At 50.4% G+C, this 18,302-nt stretch overlaps 1 protein-coding gene across 1 annotated transcript in view; it reads right to left on the bottom strand.

Annotated features, from left to right (window-relative positions):
- The window catches only part of LOC146188491 (uncharacterized), a 206,447-nt gene that overhangs the window by 29,452 nt on the left and 158,693 nt on the right, over nt 1-18,302 (bottom strand). The window contains exon 4 of the mRNA XM_084603795.1: nt 9,496-9,826. Within this exon, the coding sequence (XP_084459921.1) occupies nt 9,496-9,826 (331 nt within the window). The remainder of the gene's footprint in view (nt 1-9,495; nt 9,827-18,302) is intronic.

The raw sequence follows: 18,302 nt of genomic DNA on the forward strand, positions 1-18,302 counted from the left end.
CAAGGGCGCCTTTTGTCCGGCCACTCGTCCCAGAACAATGCGCCGGCGTCAGAGCCAAACGAGCACCTCGCCAGAGAGGAACGCCCAGCGGCCGAAAAATCTCTCTCATCACTGTCCCGCATCAGATCGCCAGGCCCCGCGTTCTTCTTTCTGACCACTTCGAAGGCGGCAGCGACAACAAGCGGGGAGAAAGAAAGGCGCAAAAGTGAGACAACGCGAGAGTCCCACGCCCTACATCTTCCTCGGCTGTCCAGAGCCAAGGCAGAAACAAACGCAGAGCGGCGCGGTACTATTTTAGAGCCACGCGACCACCACGTCCCTCGGAGAGTGGGCCACCTCGCCGTATTCAAAAAGAGAGAGTCATTTCACTAAAAGCTCGCACCGAGCATCGTTCAGGGTAATCTTAGGGTAGGCATACCTTGGATTGCCTGAACGTGAGAAAGAAGAGAACGCGAGCGGCTCATTCCTGGATGCACGCCGAGATGCGGGCACCAGACCCTCCGACACATGTAGTACGCCAGAAGAGATTATAAACGCGCCAATTAACAGGCGCCAAAGCAAGCGTCCACGCTGACCCCTTAACTTGGAAGCGCGGCAACGCGAGTTCCTCGAGCGACTTCGCACACCACCTTTCTATTCTCCGGCGACGTCCTTGAGAGCTGCCTTGACCTTTCGCGCCACCTCGCAAGAGCTCCACTCGAGCGCCGGCCTGGAACCACCAGGACCACCGGCGACGAGCCGCAAGCATCGGAAGCTTCGCCTGCCATCGCTGAGATGGTGCGACAAGCAATATGGCTCGGATAGAAGCTACTCTGTCGAGGGCTGATGACAAGCGAGAAGAAACAGCTGCACTTCAACGATGTCAGGAAGAGGGCTTTGCGTGCGTCACGGTGATCGCGTACAAAGAAATAGAACTGAAAAATCCGCACAAGACTATCCAGTGCGAGTAAGCGTTCCTCTCGCCAAAGAGACCCCCCCCCCTCCGTTCACGTCGGAGGTCGCTTTTGGACGTCATCGTCATTCTGCGACTATCCCAATGGCGCGCCACGAAGCTGACTTTTCCGAAAGCAGCACGCGCAGTGCGCGCAGTGGGCTACGACTGCACGAAGGGCTCAACGAGCGGAGAAGAAACAGAGAGAGAGAGAGAGAGAGAGAGAGAAATAGAGCGCGAAGCCGAAAGCGTGCACAAAGAGGAGACATCGGAATGTAATGGCGCTCGTCCTCCGATTCTAGGGAAGCCAGCTCTGTCCAACTGGAACCAAACAAAATGCCCTCGACTAGCATTTACAAGGCGAGACGGGTTTTTGCGGCAGGGGCTGTCCCCACTGACACGGTACGAGTCGAAACTCATCCCCGAGCTGCCGAGGGACAACGGGGCCAGAGCCACGTGCGGCGGCAGTAGGCGACCACTCGGGTCATTCTTTGGCACCGCTGGAAAGCCCAGAAGTATGCCGTACTCAGACGCCCCCGAAACAGCGAGAAACTCTCACTGCAGGCGCCAAACGGCTGCCTGTATAACAATAAATTATTCTTACACCGTGATAACAAGCAAGACGGATGCGGCCGCATCGCAATCGAGCGTCACGCTCCGGGGGCCGTCAGCAGGCCGAACCGATGCCGTTCCGATCTCGCGTTCCAGATCGCGTCGATCGGCGAATGCAGCGGCTGATGGCACTCAACAACAGCGTCATCTAAGCCCGGTCGCGCACCGTCGGCCACAGACAGCGCAGGTGCGTCAAGCCCGACGCGCTAAGTGCTGTCCGACGCACACGGGCGCCAGGAAAGTGGAGCAGTCAGGAACGAGTGACGCTTGTTTTTCTTCACGTGTTTCTGAACAGTGCCCACAAGGGCGCACGAAGTGGCGACCAACACGGGCTAAGCACCGAGGCATAAAAAGTATTACGGCCCGTTAAAAGCGCAGAGAGGGGGAAGTGCTCAATGTACTGCGCCTGCGCTGACACAATATTTTTGCCAGTTTTTTTACCGTCTGCATAAAGACGTGTATTAAGATTTATAGACCGATATAGATTTATGACCGTACAGCAGGCGTAAACTTCAGCATATTGGCTGTCTATACACAAATTTAAGACGGCCACAGTCACAGGCTGCCTATATGAAGAAAAGGAAACTAAGGATTTTATAGACTTTAGCAAACAAATAGTGTATACTAAACCCTGTAGACGAAAGGCGTACGGACTTTTGCATACAGACTATACACAAAAGCAATAGTTCTAAAGAATGTGCATCGACTTGATAAAATGTTTATAGAGAGTCGATATATAAAGCATTTTTATAAGGGCATCCACCATCGTTCTCCAGCAAAACATTTGCTTGCACTGAAGCGTCCAGAGATGCCGGACGGCCACGAAAGGAGGCAGTTCTGAAATTGAAAACTTTGGTATACTAACAACACGCGTGTAGTACGTCGGTGACGGAAGCACCGTTAACTCCATGGCTTCTTGCCACGTCTCCACGTGGCTGACTATTGACTATACTGGTTCGACCTAAACTACAGTTATAAGTGGAACTTTAGATGTGGCACCAGATTAAAAGTGAACCCCAAGTGGTACGCGGATTGTATAAGACGGAACACTGCCTTCCATCGTCTCTCCATTCATTCTCTTCCATCGTCCTCCCGCGCTTCTGTATCTGTCCAGCAATCGGTGGCAACGTCCAGCGCCGCGACTTTTGCGAAAGCGCCGAGGCAATCGCCTCGCCACGAGAGAGGTGGGGAACACAGTGCGGTGCCGTCATTTCCCCCAAACTCCGTGGGCGACCTCGATTTCCACTGCATACCCGAAAAAGAACAAAAGGCGATGAACAGGATGACAAGAGGCACGCAAGCGGAGGACACGTCTCTCCGTACAAAGTGAACGCGACGGTGGCGACCTTCGCAGAAGCGACAGCGGACTTCGTGAAGATCTGCTCCCGACCATTGTTCTCGGTGGCGGGCTCAGGAATCGGAGGAAGAGAACGCTGTCGAGCGCTATGGGACATGGCCGAGGACATTGCGAGACAAAGAAACGGCCGGCCCCTGTGATGACTTCGGGCGACACCGACGTCCTCGCGTGCGGATTCTTCGCCGTTTCGTAAGTTGTCGTCGCCGTCGTCGCGCAGGCGCGGACGAGACCTGTTGGCGAAGGCCGTGGTCAGGAAGCAACGTAAGCCGCGATGCCCTTTCAGTTTCGGCCGGGCATACACGCGGATGCTCGTGGTCTGTACCCTCCACGTAATAGAAGAAGCGCAACACTAAAGTAATAGCTATTGACAGCAAATAAAAGCGTTGCTCATGCGTTCTTGTTGTTGTGGTTGTAGGAAGAAGGAAAAGAAAATGCACGGGCATGCTACTGCCTCTGTAGCTGAGCCACCTCCGCTGCCTCGTGCAGAAAGAAGAGAAAATAGAGAAGAAAGGAAAAAGAAGGGGGAGAGAAAGAGGCGCGCCGCCACAGCCGTCGTCCACCACCGAAACGGTAGCGGGTGCAATGACGGCCTACAACAGATAAAATTCGGTGGCAGGCAAGCCCCCGCCGCAAGCGGCGGTGACCTACCTCTCCCAGCCCCATCAGGGCCAGGATCAGCCACCCTTCACCACTTCCTCCCGCTCTGTTCTTACGCGGTCAAACAGTGGGAGAAAATATTATATCAAATTTTGCTCAGTGCACACTTCTTTTCGCTCACAATACGCTGCAAGCGTTTTTAAAAAGTTTCGCACATGAATAAAAGCGACGATCGCATCATCAGCTGTTGCAGGTGGCTTAACTCTGCATTGCCGGTGTACCGATTAACTGTGTCCACCCCTACGATAACATCCTTTGTTTCTTTTGCATGATTATTAAAAGAAGGAAATTTATCTTGATATCTTCAATAAAAGGAATAGCGACAATATTGTGTAACCCATTACAATATTTACAACAAACGTGTTCATGTTCACACTGCCATGCATATAATCCGCCCTGAAGGCTGCCATGTTTTGCAGCCTTCGTTGTGACCGAAGAGAGAAGGAAATTACGTGAAATTTTGACGAACAACTGTTTTGTTCACATGGATTCCGGCGTTGATTAAATTTTTGTCTGCAAATGCGAGTTTGCATAAAAATAATATTCTGACAACCGCTGCCTTCTATATACGGGCCCTTAGCCCTTCTCAAGCTGTCAGTAAAGTTTTTTCGCCTGGAAGCCTTCAACCTTTAGTTGAAAATAAGTTAATTGATTTGAACTGACAGTGAGGTACGGCATGCCGTGCGGTAGGGGTCAGCCCCGACCAGCGGCGTCTAAAAAGTGCGCTGAAATTTTTCTACACAGGAGTTTTAAAACGTGAGTTGCATCCCAGTCAAAACCGAGAAGAAGAAATAGGCATGTGCACGGCATGTAACGCCACGTGGTAAGGCGAAGGCCGCGATTGCCGATTGCCGCGAAGGGCCACAGACTGCACCCCAAGTAAGAGGGAGGTTGGTAACATGGGGTGGCAGATAGTCGGGTCTTAGAATGAGATTAAATATGCGGGGGTCAGGTGGATGCAGCTGGTAGGAGACCGTATTGATTGGAAGGATACATATGGGAGAAGCCTTTGTCCGGCAGAGGTTGTAGTCAGGCTGGTGACAGCGATTACTTGGTCGACTGCACGAACGCATCATTTATAGGTACGTTCATACGTGCAGTCAGAATAAGTAATGAGCACTTCGGCACTCAATCCACCAAACTAAAATGCTCTGCACCAGTTCGCATTTAAAAGAAGGCCAGAAAGGAGAAAATGCACGAGCGTAGCTGACTCATTGATTCCTCTGAGCTGCAACCTCACTTATGCTTTCCCACGCATCCGGGATAGCTCCTGTTCACTGTTCGTACTGACGCCGCAAAAGAGACACCGGGTGTCGTCGCAGTACGCCCAGGGCTAACAGCCATGTTGCGGAGACCCGCACAATGGGACGAATATGGGCCGCGAAACGACGCGAAGATCACCGCAGAGTGTGTCAAGGAGCGGCCGACTCCCATAGCCTCAGCTGGCGCTTAGGCTCGAGCGGAAGGCGCAAACAAAAGGAATGGCGCCGACAGCACACAATGAGCGGGGATTACGAGAGAGAGTTGTACGCATGCACGTCGTTGAGTTCGCTACAGCGAGAGGTGCGCGCTTCCCAGCTATGATATAGCGAGAGAAAAGAATAAAAGTTACGCTGAGAGCCCGTCGGGTTCCGCTGTGCCGTAAGATGACGCATGGGTGCTTCGTTGGCTTTCGTATACAACCGTCAAGTGTAGCTGCGGGTTTCTTTTTCTTCCTTCCTCTTCTCCTTTTTCGAAGTGCCCGCTGGTGAAAAGGACGTCCGCGGACATGGGGCCACAGCGTCTCTCAACGATGCAAATGGCGGAAATAAGAGAAAAAAGAAACTGAACAAAAAGGGTGTCAAGGCAACCTACGGCTGCAGCTGAGCTCCACGCAAGCGTGAAGCCAACAGAAAGGCACGCAGGATAAAAGAAAGGCGTTTCCCGTGCTTGTCAACATCATGCCCCCGACCAAGGATCCAGAACGAGGAACGGAGAATTATGACGAGCAGGCCCGTGGTATTTAAGAGCGCTCTCCGTTTAGGTTGCAAAGTTTCGTCAAAATCTTCGAAGGCTTTTCCCCGAACTCAGGTGCGAAGCCGCGACTTCGACGACCGCACACAGTGACCTCTCACCGCACACATCTATTTCCTCAGCAGCATGAATACCGGCGCCGCCATTTAGGGAGAGACTCAAAGCATTTGCAGTCACGACATAGTACTACATTGAAGGCAGCGCAGTCTATCCAGAAGAAAGCTTCCTGCCCAGGCGTCGCCGAAACGCTCGAAAGCGAGACGTGTTTCTCAAACACGCCGCTGCTGCCGGTTCGGGACTTGGCCCGGAATGCGCGGAGTCCCCAAACGCGGCGCAACAAACGAAAGTGGCGTCGCGTTTTCCTGCGCCCGCTTAGAAGCCGACGCGAAAGAGATGAGGGGCGGTCGACGCAAACTCGAATCCCCGTTTCTCAATGTTCAACGCGGCGGCGGCGGCGCATTTCCCGAACAATTAGGAGCCGCGCAACATGCCGAGGGAATCGTGCGCCGCCATGCGACGACACAACCGGGCCAGCGTGTCTCCGGAGAAGAGCCATTAGGAGCGCACGACCGCCAGAAAGCAGCGCTCGAGATGCGCGGCCGCCGGTCATCGTGAAACGAAAAAACGTGAAATGAGAAAGCAGGCGCCGAGAGGAAAACGGACAGCTATAGAGCAGCCAGCGTCCGAACGACCCAAACACGCAGCACTCTCGCTTTCAAGGGACAGCGAAAGACGAAATTCCTGGCGCAAAGATAAACGGAAGGAGATTGGAGAGAAACGGGCACGCGTGACGACGACGCGAACGACGCTGCTCCTCCTCCCAGCGGAAGCTCCCGTTCGATGGCACACGCGCGGCTATCGCTTTTCGGCGCAGAAACCCGATCACGACGAGTTCTTCCGGTTTCAGCGCCGCCTCTTTGAAAAACCGCTGGAGCCGCTTGCTACCCGAGACAAGTGGGGCGGCCTAGTCGACGCCCAGGGGGCGCTTCTTCAAGACGGCTCCAGTTGCAGTCCACGATGACAGAACAATCAAGAAACGTCGGTCGCAATAGCGTCAGGCTACCGCACATGTCCCGGCTGACGTATCTAGAAGTTTCCCCATTTTACAAAATCAAATCGGGCTGATGTTTTCACGGACTATCACTTTTAGAGAACATTTGCCTTATTTTACCACTATCACTTTTAGATAGCATTTACCTTATTTTGCCGAACAATGCAGCTTTCAGCCAGACTGTCACTGCGTGCACTAATGGTTGTACATCCACGTCACGACCTTCCACCGCAAACAAAACGTGCAAGCGCCTAGGCGACGAAGATGGCGGCCCGTATAACCGCTGACGACGGCTGGACAGCTGTAATACGCGAGCGTTGTGCTGTCCCTTGCAGCCAGCAGTTGCCAAAGGTATCGCCGACGACCACACAAACCATTTGGCGAGAACTCAAGATTTCCCAGCACTCTCAACCAAACTGTCATGGACGAGAAAAGGAAGGAAAGAAACGCGCTCAGAAACTGCGCCGTCGCGACCATATTGAAAAACCTCTCCCTCAACGACCCTCTCTCCCTGTTCTCGTGCGCGGATTCGGCGAGGAAGAAGGGGCCAACGAGATGAGTTGTCCGGATGACAGCGCAGCGGGGTGTGTGACGACGCCCTGTCAGCTTCCACACAGGCGGCGGTCACGTCAGGTTTTCCGAACGCCCAGTCCCGAATAGAGGTCGCTGTTTCTTCGCGAACGTATTTTCAGCACCGAAACGGGGGTGGGATGGAAAGTCCGAAATGCAATTCGCTGAAGCACGATCAATATCCAGCTAAAAGGCCCTCATTGTAAGAACTCAAGAACTCCTTTGCTGACGGAAATTCCTGCAGTACTTCATGTATCGATAAGCGCGCAACTCACTTTTCCCTTTGCCACCGGCAGACAAACTTTCACAATAGCTCACCGCGAGTATGCGAGATTTCGACAGCTGGAAGACGACGAGAAAGACGAAGCTAGAAAAATGAGCGAGTGTAAAGGAGATCTGCCCAGGTTTTAAGGCATATCTCTTGACGCTCGTCCCGAAGGAGAGGATAACTGGATATGCCTTAAAACCAGTTTGCGATGCTATTCATGATTACATAATTTCAACAGGTAGATTCCTATGCTAGGTATGATTTCATTACCTTTCTTTTCTTTTTTATTTTTTTCCAAATTCTAGTTAAACATCCATATTTATCTGAATAGTCCAGTCCTTGAACATATATATTTACAATCTGCAATGCACCCTGGTCAATCCCCCGCCGTGGGTATGTGCCATTTTGTCTGAGGTCATCATCATCATTATCTGCCCTGGCTTCAATAGGTATGGGTGGCACCCGAAAGTATTTGCAGAAGTGCCAATTTCAACCCCCCAGACAAGATTCCCCGCACACATACACGAGTCTAGCATGCGCATGTCACAAGCTAGGGTGCATTGAACCTTCACCTTCACAAGCGCGAAATTGTTTCGTTAATCACTATGGGCAGTTTCGGAGGCAGGGAGAGACAGACAAAGCATAGGTGGTTTCAATTAACACTTTGAGATCGCAAAAAAGATCGCTGGACAGAGGTCGACTAACCGAGGACATTTCCTTCCTCCCCATCCACATTTGTACCCGTCACTAACCAACAACAGGGCACCAGATGTGTGCAATCAGTGACGCCGGAAGTATATTTCCGGAGGATGCGTGTGTGTGTGTGTGTGTGTGTGGGGGGGGGGGGCTGTTTCTTCTTTTCAGTTTTCTTATCACAGTTGAAATGTATTCGCTCACTCTCCGCCCTTTCTCGTATTGCTTTCTAGCATGGTACCAGCTCCAGCCTATATTTCTAAAGTTATTGCTCCATGAAAACCAACAATGACGCCGGGCACCTCTAATAAGTTGCGTATTCTCGTGTCTTGTGGTCTCAACTGAAATTGCTTCTTAGGATTTATGCCGTGGTAGTAGCCAATTATGTGTGAACGCGGAGGTCCGAAGTTAGATTACAGGAAAGAAGCGTAAACAGGGCAGGAAGTCTGGTACCGGCGTTTCTGTGTGCAAATTTGTGGTGCTTGCAGCTTTCGCAGTATTTGACTTTCTTTTTTTTTTTTTTTCATTCAAAATGGCGTAATCACTTATGTTGCTGGCAAGCGCCAAGAGGGAGTGTCCTGCTGTCGAAAGACAGCTTTTAATGCTCGCACGTGCACGCTGGAGAAACGGACGACATTCATTTTCTGGCAGGGCCACCGAAGCTGCTTTTATGATCCAATGGACTTCGATGGTTGTCTTTTCCTCTGATTGGGCCGGTCGCAGCATATGGATTTTTACTCATACAATTCGCTGCCACTGTATTGGTGTGGCAGCACGAAAGCCCACCAAGCAAAGAAGCCTGCGAATGTCCTACATACACTGATTTTTTTTTATTTATTTACCCTTCCTTGATTGGGTGACTGTTAATTGGCAGAATCGGGTTAATTGGAGAAATATGAGAGAGGCCTTCGCCCTGCAGAGGGTATAGTCAGACTGATGATGATGATGATGATGGTGGTGGTGGTGGTGGTGATGATGGGTGACTATGTGTGATTGATTGAGTGGTTTCTGGATTGGCTGAGTGATATAGTGACCGGCCTAATAACTAAATGATTGGTCTATTGAGTGATTCATGGACAGGGCGATGAACATATTGATCGATTCATTGATCAAAGTTTATTAAGAATTAAGAAGTTTATCAAAGAATTAATTAAGGACTGAATCAGATAGGTCTATCAAATGACTGATTGATTCATTCAAGGACTCGTCAAGCTGCCCAAGGGCAGCTTTTTTCTACGATTCCTCCATCAGTAGCTTTAAATGGGAAATAAACTTTGAGGTGATGGATGTTGTGATAGCTTCACGAATTAATAGAGCAATTAATCGATCCATCGACTGCTCACCTGGCGTGCACTCCGGATCGGTAGGTGGGCGGCGGAGACACGGGCGACAACATGGCCGCCGGCTGCGTCGTCACTACACCTCCCACGGGCGGAGGAGGCGGAGGGGGCTGCGCTGCGGCGATGGCGGCGGCCGCGTGGTGCACCGCGGCGGGCACCACCGCATGGTGGTGGTGATGGTGGTGGTGGTGCGCGGCAGCCAGGGCCACTGGGGTGGGCAACGCCGGAGGCCCACCCTGCCGGTCCAGAAGCAGCAGCCGCAGCCGGTACTCCTGCATCGACGCCTGGTACGACGGGGGAGGAGGCCGGTACTGGAACTCCGGGTACAGCATCGCTGCAGAAATAGGGGTACAGTCACTCAGTGAACTGTTGTATACGTACTCACAGGTATGTTATCTCGGCAGCAGCACAGAATAAGGAGGAACGCGTGAGAGAAGCGGCAGATGCATCCCTGACAGGCGGCCCTTCATCCAATGCCATAGACAGATTTTCATAACACCGCGGTTTGAAGCCGCTTTCATCTGCCACACACTGAGTTGCCATACTAACAAGTCTAAAGCCAGATTCAAACTGCGGGAACCCAAGACACGTGTTTTCAAACAACTTGTCACACTGCAAAAGCAGCTGAGAAGCAAGGCAGGTTGCCGGGGTGTTACCTCAGTATGACAGACCACGGCCGATCTCGAGGGAGAGGGCGCGCGCTCTTTCTTACGGCCTTCTCAATCGCTGCGGGAACAATGGGAACTTTTCTCCTTGAGCTACGCTCTCCGCCACCGCAAGGGGCGCGACCTGCTCACTGTTCGCTCCGCGTCTGCTTCAGCGGCGGCGGGTGGTTTTTGCCTGGTTTCGTGTTGTCGCTCGCGAGTTTCGTGGTGAGTGCAGCCCCGAAATTAAAGAGCACAGAAGGTAGATGCTGCAGCGGCATGTCGTCAACGTACCACACGTGAACGGATATAAAAAACACTGTCGTTCAGCAAACGTTCGACAAGCATGGCATACATTGCGGCATGGTAGCTACTTTGGTTCATTTTAATCCGAATTTTTCCCAAGCCTGTACACGAATGGGAACAAAACGAAAACTGAATGAGCAGTGATCACATCGAAGCTTCTTCAAGGCTAACATGACAGCAACTCGTCTGCAACAGCAAAACCGTCTTTCAGCGCTAGATGCGAAACCATTCATGTAGCACCGAAGATGAAAATAATTTCATAAAAATGTAATGTAAATTGCAAAATGCTTGCATGATATAAAGTGTTAGTATAACAGTCAAAGTAAACGTTGTAGGGTTGAGTTTTAAATGTTATTGCAATTCATATACTTGGCAATGTGTGGTATTATAAACATTATTTTAATTTTGCAAATAAACATTGTTTCAATGAACTTTTTGCATGATATTATGCTTAATATGAAAACAAAAAATGGTTGATATTCATCACACCACTTGTGCTTTAAGTGGTAAAAAAAGGCCAATAAATGATGGTGATACTCGATGCAGTGGCTTACAAATGAGTTCCCCTGCTATATCGAAAGTATGCAAGAAACTTCTAAAGCGTGAAAGAAAGACACTCTCACTGAAGACTCATGTCAAGCCTTATATAGCGACCCGTTGAGGCTCTCTTCGGGAAATTAAGGTTAATGTGCGGAAGGGAATGACATATGCCAGTGCGAGGGCCGTAACAGCTAGCGGCACATGACTATGTCAAGACGGACGTTTCATCTGAGAGCAAAATCAAGGCACGGAAGGAAGTGAAGGCATCTCCTACCATCCCATTTTCCACTGTCACATATTCCGGTTTACCTTACGTCGCTGGATATATCGTTTAGTTAATCAACTTCGGGTCTGACGTTTGCGCTATTCTTCTTGAAACTAGCGAAAGAAGCAGCCCCATGTAGTACGCTCTTCTACGAGGACAATGTTCTAGTGGACTGCATTATCCGAAACCAGAGCTTGTTGCACTATTGGACAAACCTTTTTTTTTTTTTTCGAAAAAGCTGCCGTGCACCTACTACACACAAATGTTCTCGAAGTACTTAAGATCCCAATTCAGTCAGCATTTCAGAAGTCAACACTGAGTTGCCAGAAAGGAATTGACAACAGCTATGTTATTAGGTCCGTTTCTTTTATATTTGAAAAATTTCTCAGAATTCTTCTCAATTAATTATACCAGGAAAGTGACAGAGAAGACCGAAAAGCCAACTCCTTATGTGCACAAGCCGTGCAAGAAGATTTTGAGCCTGAATTTTCTAGACGCAGGTCGCATTTTGATGAATTGATGAATATATAGTGCAATGTGTAACTTTAAAGGAAAATGTTTTTATTGTTTGCTGCTCTTTTCGATTCTGCTTAACTGTTTATGCCCATTTCATTGACTAAAGTAGTCGCGAGACTACATATACATCTTCGGTCTTTCAACCGACTGATACGTTTTGAACGAAGCTAGAACAGCCCAGTCCACTAGACAAGTGAAATTTTTACTATATGGGTAAATTTTTGTTATTTACTCTGAATCCGAGACGCGCCATGAATTTTTGCCGGTGCCTTCTGATCTAAACGAAAACGGTAGCGGTTGACGGAATCTCCACCCAACAGTTCACCATGCACTCACGTCAGGTTGCGCTACACCTGCTTAAAACATTCAAAGGCGGATTGCATAGCCTGGTAAATCTATTTTTGTACAAAACTTAGAGGTAAAAAATGAAGTGTACCCGAAGCTTCATTCGACCGTGCACGGCCGCACTGACGAAGGAGCGCGCGCGTGAGCGGATTGTTGACTGTATTTTATTCCTCGTACACGATAAATGTTCTATGTTGATGACGGACTTTGTATAAACCATAAGGTTCGAAATGTCAGGACCTGCCAGTTGCAACTGACGCGGGCGAAGCTAAAAGCGAGCGCGCGTTTCCCTTGCGCGTGAACGGCTGTAGCGGAGGAGCAGCAGTGGGGCGGTGGCGACCCCACCGAGGCGCGGAGGGCGGTAGAAACAGACCCCATTGGAGAGGCCGTAAGAGAAGAGAAGCGCTCTCTCCCTCGAGACCGGCCGTGGACAGACTTGGATACGAAAATTAAATGCAAACAGCGGTCGTCAGTAGTGTTTGGCCCGTTCTCCGGCCGATCGAGAATCCCGGCTCGCAAACGACACTTGAAAGAACTCCCCTCCAACGCTTTGTCTGCGGCGGTACAACGTCTTGCAAGCAGTCGGGCGGGGTGCCGTAATTGGTACCAACTGTGGTGTGACCGCGCCGTGGCTCCCCTCCTCTTTTGTGCTCCGGAGCAGCCAGCGGCTGCAGAGGAGTTTCGCCGAAATTGTTTCTTCGGTGTGACAAGGAGTTTGCCGAGTATTCCTGCAAAAGTTTCCGTACCGTGTAACCGGGCAGACAAATACGTGCTTCCGGACAGTTCGTGTTGAAGCCGTGTGACAGGGTAGCTAACATTACGCGAACACGCTGTCGCAAGACAGTCGGCCAAATGTTTCCGCAGTGTAAACCGGTCTTAAAGGAATTACCCACGACGTCTTCAAAATCGGCCGACGACATTTATGAACACCGTCGTTTCAAAAGCATCCGCCGTTTAATTTTTTTTTTTTTTTTGAGTTTACTCGAGTGTACTAAAGCACAGCCACAGTAAAGAATAAAGTTTAGGTGTAAATACGGGGCCATTTTCAGCGAATTCAGCTCAAACAAAAGCGAACACGGAGGAAGCCAAAATCACAATTCCAGCTCTGCAGCGCAACTGAATGAAGGCTTTATTCAAGGAGGAAAAGTTATGTACCAGCACAAAAGAGAGCATGCCTACACGTATGAGGGGGTTTATTAACGTCCCAAAGCAACAACGGCTATGAGGAACGCCGCTGTGGAGCCGGATGAATTCAGGCCGCCCGTAGATAACTAAAACGCACTGACATCACACAGAACACGAGGACCTTGCGTTCATCTCCATAGAAACGAGCCATACGCGATGGAGATCGATTCCGCGTTCTCGGCAGTCGAGTGCCCTACGCACCACCGGGGCGGAGCACGGATGTTGCAGCGTGAGCAAGGTGAAAAACTAGAAGAAAATGAAAACAAAGCAGGTAAAGAATCCTGACGCCATCATTACATGCTGTCGCATATATTTCCTCTTGTCTTAATGGAGCCGGTGGGTTGCTGATGCAAGTGGTGCTATTTTGCCTCGCATTTAACGTCTGGATAACTTCCCTCCCAGGAAGAAGTTTTCTCTTTAGCGCAGTAGACCAAATAGACAAAGACCTACAGAAACACAACCCCAGCCTTGAAAGTTTCTATAAGTCCTGTAATTCCATACGTTTTCCATGCGTATTTTATGGACATCATAATGATGATGATGAAAACATTTACTGACATTGACTTAGGTTAAGGGAAGGCTGGTCGGGTCCCTAGTACGGGACGCCGTGGACATCATGAGGAAAGTATGGAGTCGACATATGGACTATATGAAGTATGTATATTGAAATATACGGACTGCGTATGGCCATAGGGAAATTATTACAAGGAAACGATATGGAACGGATAAGGAAAACATATGGAGAAGATATGGAAAACATGGATTTAAAGTTTCCCACATCATATAAAATCCCATGTTCCTACAATTCCATATAATAAACACATATGGAAGTTTTCAGCATGCAGGCTATGACGAGCACGACCTTCGAAGTTAAAGCCACGGGCCCTTTTCTCGATAACGCGTATCATCTCCGTAAACCATGCTGCGGCCCTCGTCAGCCAAGTTCACCACCTCGCAGCTTGTTCAAGGTGGTTCCTCTCCAGCCAATACGGTCGATAAGCGACCAAAGCTTCGATGGCGCTGTCACTGGGTGGGCACGCCCAAGCGTAACGTCCCCTCCTCCGCAGACGGCCGTAAGCAAGCGCACCTCCGCAAGAAGGCGGTGATAGCGTCAGAAGTCCGACTTCTCCCCCATCGCCATGCGTCGTCTCCGCGAAGACACCTTGACCCTCTCGCGAGAAGCATACAACGTAGGCTGCAGTTTTGACATCGGATGGGCCACGCTCGCCGGACCCTGACCAGCTGAGAGCAGCAATACCAGCAGTCATTAGCTGCTCTGCTGGTGATTTCCTAAAAACAAAAGTATGCAGCAAGTATGTGTGTCAACGTCACTCTTCATCCCATGCAGCCCGACAGGGCCTGGCAAAGGTGTGAAGCATAAAGCTATAGTAAATTAGGTACCTTTAGAGCGACCGCTCTACTCCTCATGGAGTCCAGGTCTCAACGGGTTCTGGTGAAACGGGCGTGAGACGGGGCCTCGTCATGCGGTGTCCCGGACTAGGGACGCCGACTGTCAAGTGCGCGCGCCCTGATCTTGGGCAGAAAGAACGAACGAATGCAATGACTGCGACGTATATGTGTTGGCGTTTGTGTGTATGTGCCTGCGTGTGTGCAAGCGAAGCGGCCGTGGATGACGCCTCCCTGTGAAAGACCCGAACTTGGGAGGAAGTCTGCGGGCTGGCGCCGCACGGCCGGCCGGCGATGTCGGCCGAAGAAAAGCGCCGCTCGCGAGGACACCCGATCCTCCCTCAACCACCCCCAGCCGTGCCAGCGAGTTGGTTTTCCAGGAATTCGGAGGAGAGCTTGAAACTGCTGCTACGCTGACGCCGGACGAGGGGGAAGAGGAGAACCCGGAGAGGGGGAGAAGCTCCGAGGAGTCCGATCGACGCGGGAAAAAGGAGACTTGTTTCGGGTGCCGTGACGAGAGGCCGCACCCTGACTGAAGTGAAGTTGTGCTGCAATGGTGTATATAGTGTAAATAAATTATGTATTCTGAAATTAGAGTGAATTCCGGTCCAGGTTAATCGGGAGAGGAATGAAAATTTGAAGAAAAGAAGAAGAAAAAAGAACCTGATATTTAACTCCGACCATGTAGCGGGGCCACTCTGTGGCTCCCAAACTCCAATTAACCAATAAACGTTTCCACCACCAGGCACAAAAGCGAGGAGCACTTGGTTACGCCCGGGTGACCTCAAAGCTGAGCCAAGGTCAAGCTGGGGCTTGGCCTTTCAAACGACAAGTCTCACCCGTTGTGTTGAGCTAATGGCAAGCTGTTGTATGGCCACACGAGTGACCACTTCAACATGACTAATGACCGCGATTGACTCTCAAATCACCTGCCAGAGATCACGTGATAGTCTCGCGATGAGGCCGACTGAGCACGTGCACGAAAAACACCGCTATCAATCGTCAAACTTGCCGCGTTTAGCCGCTTGTTACGCTTTGCGTCCGTCCAGACTCGAGAGATTAGCTTTGCGCTCTTGTACATGCGTGTTGCCCACCCTCTAGCAAAACGAAAAGCGGTCGGACACTAGCGAGCAACACCACTTGCGGTCCCTTCATCGCCGCTTCAAAATTTGCCATCACATCCCGCGGCCTCAGAGGACTGCGTGCCACTGATAAGCCCGCAAGAAGCAGCCAATGTGCAGAGGTGTAGCGGACGCACAAAGAGAAACAGAAAAGCACTGTCCCGCTGAGTACAATAAACACAGTCTGCCTGAACGACAAAGTAAACGAGTTAGTTCACTGGCAGCTCAGACGTCAGCTCAAAGTTCATTCATTCATTTACTCTCATGCAGAGAGAGACTAGAAGTAGGAGAGCATGGAATAAGGAAACACTGTTTCCAGGTGAGGTCGACAAAACGAGACGAGGCGAAAGCACTGCACGCTGACCAGCCTGTTCTAACAGGATAAACAGACGGAATAAACAGACGGCACACAACATACGTAGAAACACACATAGAGGCGGAGAGAGAGAGAGAGAAGTACACCGAGATGAGGCCCAAGACTCCACATCCCAAATGGAACACGCAGAGAGAAACAGCACGAAAGCGATATAAAACGAGAGGTTCTCCGCGCAAGCGAGTCCTCCTCATTCGAGGCAGTGCGCGTAGCTGGGGGGACTGCGCGGTTGGCCTGAGAGAGAGAGCAGCGGTGGGCCGATCGTTGCTGCCCCCATTTGCAGTCCGACATCCGGAGCGCAGTTCTCTTTTTTTCCTTTTCCGCAGGAGGCCTTCGGTCGGCGAAGTCGTTTCTCCGCTCGGTCCTTTATTTTATTTTATTTTTCCTCTGCGTCGCATTGCGCAAGAGGTCGACTCCCCCACCCATCCAGCGCGAATGACCCGCAAGGACGCCTTCCCGGAAAGCTTCCGGTCCGGTGACGCAACCAACGACACGGCGCGCGGCTGGCGGTAAAGAAAATTGCCCGGCCGACAAGAAAAAGAGAGTTTGCACAGCAACGGACTCGACGCGTATAGATATGAATCAAGTACCGAGGCATTCGCGCAGCGCACAGCAGAGGTGGCCAATAACGCGAAATTCTCGGTGCCTGGGCAAAGATGTGGCCTGTGCTTACAGTTGTGCACGCTTTGAGTTTCTCTCAGTTGTCAGCAGCTAAGGAAAGGCAATTTGGGGCAGGATTCCGCGATGCGGAAGGAAATGAGAATCGCGTTCCAGGTGCCATCAGATTCGCCGCCGCTAAACACGTAGCGAGAACAGAAAGAAATAAAGACACGCACGCACGCTCGCACTGCGTTCGAAGGAACAGGGGCATCTGTATGCCACACATATGCTGGCAGTTTCCGATTACTGACGTGATGCTGGTACTGCTCGTAATACGGATAGAATAAAGATCGCAACTTGTCTGCAATTATTCTTTGTTTGTAATAAAAGAGTGAAACATCCACTCAATTGCAACCATACGGCTGCAAAGAAGAGCTACACAGCCTTCTCAGAAACTTCGCAGTTAAAGAAATTTCGTCCTGATCCCGGGGATCAAACACGGGACCAACGCCTTTCCGGGGCAGTCACTCTACCAACTGAGCTAACTAGGACGGTCAGCAGAGCAGATTGGTAGGGCGAGAGCGAATTGATCCATAACTCGAAGTGGGAACGGTGTAATCGAATATTTTAGGGGAATCACCCCAAGGTGAAGAAGATTTGTAATTTGTAATACGAAGTTTCTGAGAAAGCCGCACAGCTTTCCTTTGCAGCCGTATGGTTGCGCTTGGGTAGATGTCAATTAGTAATCACCCCCTTATTACAGATCTACTCCACCTTGGAGGATTCTCCTAAAATATTCGATTATACCTTGTTAAAGTTACCGCTGAGTGAGTGATTGAATGATTAATTGGGTGGGTGGGTGGGTGGGTGAGTGAATGGTTGATTGAGTGGGTGATGACTGAGCGGGTGACTGAATGATTGATTGAGCGGGTGATTGAATGATTGATTGATTGAGCGAGTGATTGAATGAGCGATTAGCGACTGACTGAATGAGCGATTGAGTGACTGATTGAATGGGCGATTAGCGACTGACTGAATGAGCGCTTGAGTGACTGATTGAATGAGCGATTGAGTGACTGATTGAATGAGCGATTGAGCGACTGATTGAATGAGCGATTGAGCGACTGACTGATTTAGCGACTGAATAACTGAACGACTGACTGATTGATTGACCGACTGACTGACTAGCAGATTTATTTATTTATTTGTGTGAGCGAGAGTGCGCTCTTCGTTCGTTTTCTAAAATGTGCATTCTATACTCCGAATGCACCAGCAGGCACCAGGTATGTATTCATAATGTTAAGGATGATTAGATAAACCGAACAAATGCGAGAACGGCTCTGCGCTCACTCACTCAGTGTTCTTGGATTCCCCTGCGGTGGATACCACGTCGATACCGCGGCCGTTAGCGCAGAAGATGCATGATCGATTCCACCCTTCTGGTTAATTTCTGCGCATGTAGCCCTTTGCGGTTACGACGCCCTCTCGAAAGCGAGCACTGGCGTCTG

This window comes from Amblyomma maculatum, chromosome 5, assembly GCF_055883805.1.
Source record: "Amblyomma maculatum isolate TAMU_Amacu chromosome 5, ASM5588380v1, whole genome shotgun sequence".
NCBI classification, from domain to species: Eukaryota; Metazoa; Arthropoda; class Arachnida; order Ixodida; family Ixodidae; genus Amblyomma; species Amblyomma maculatum.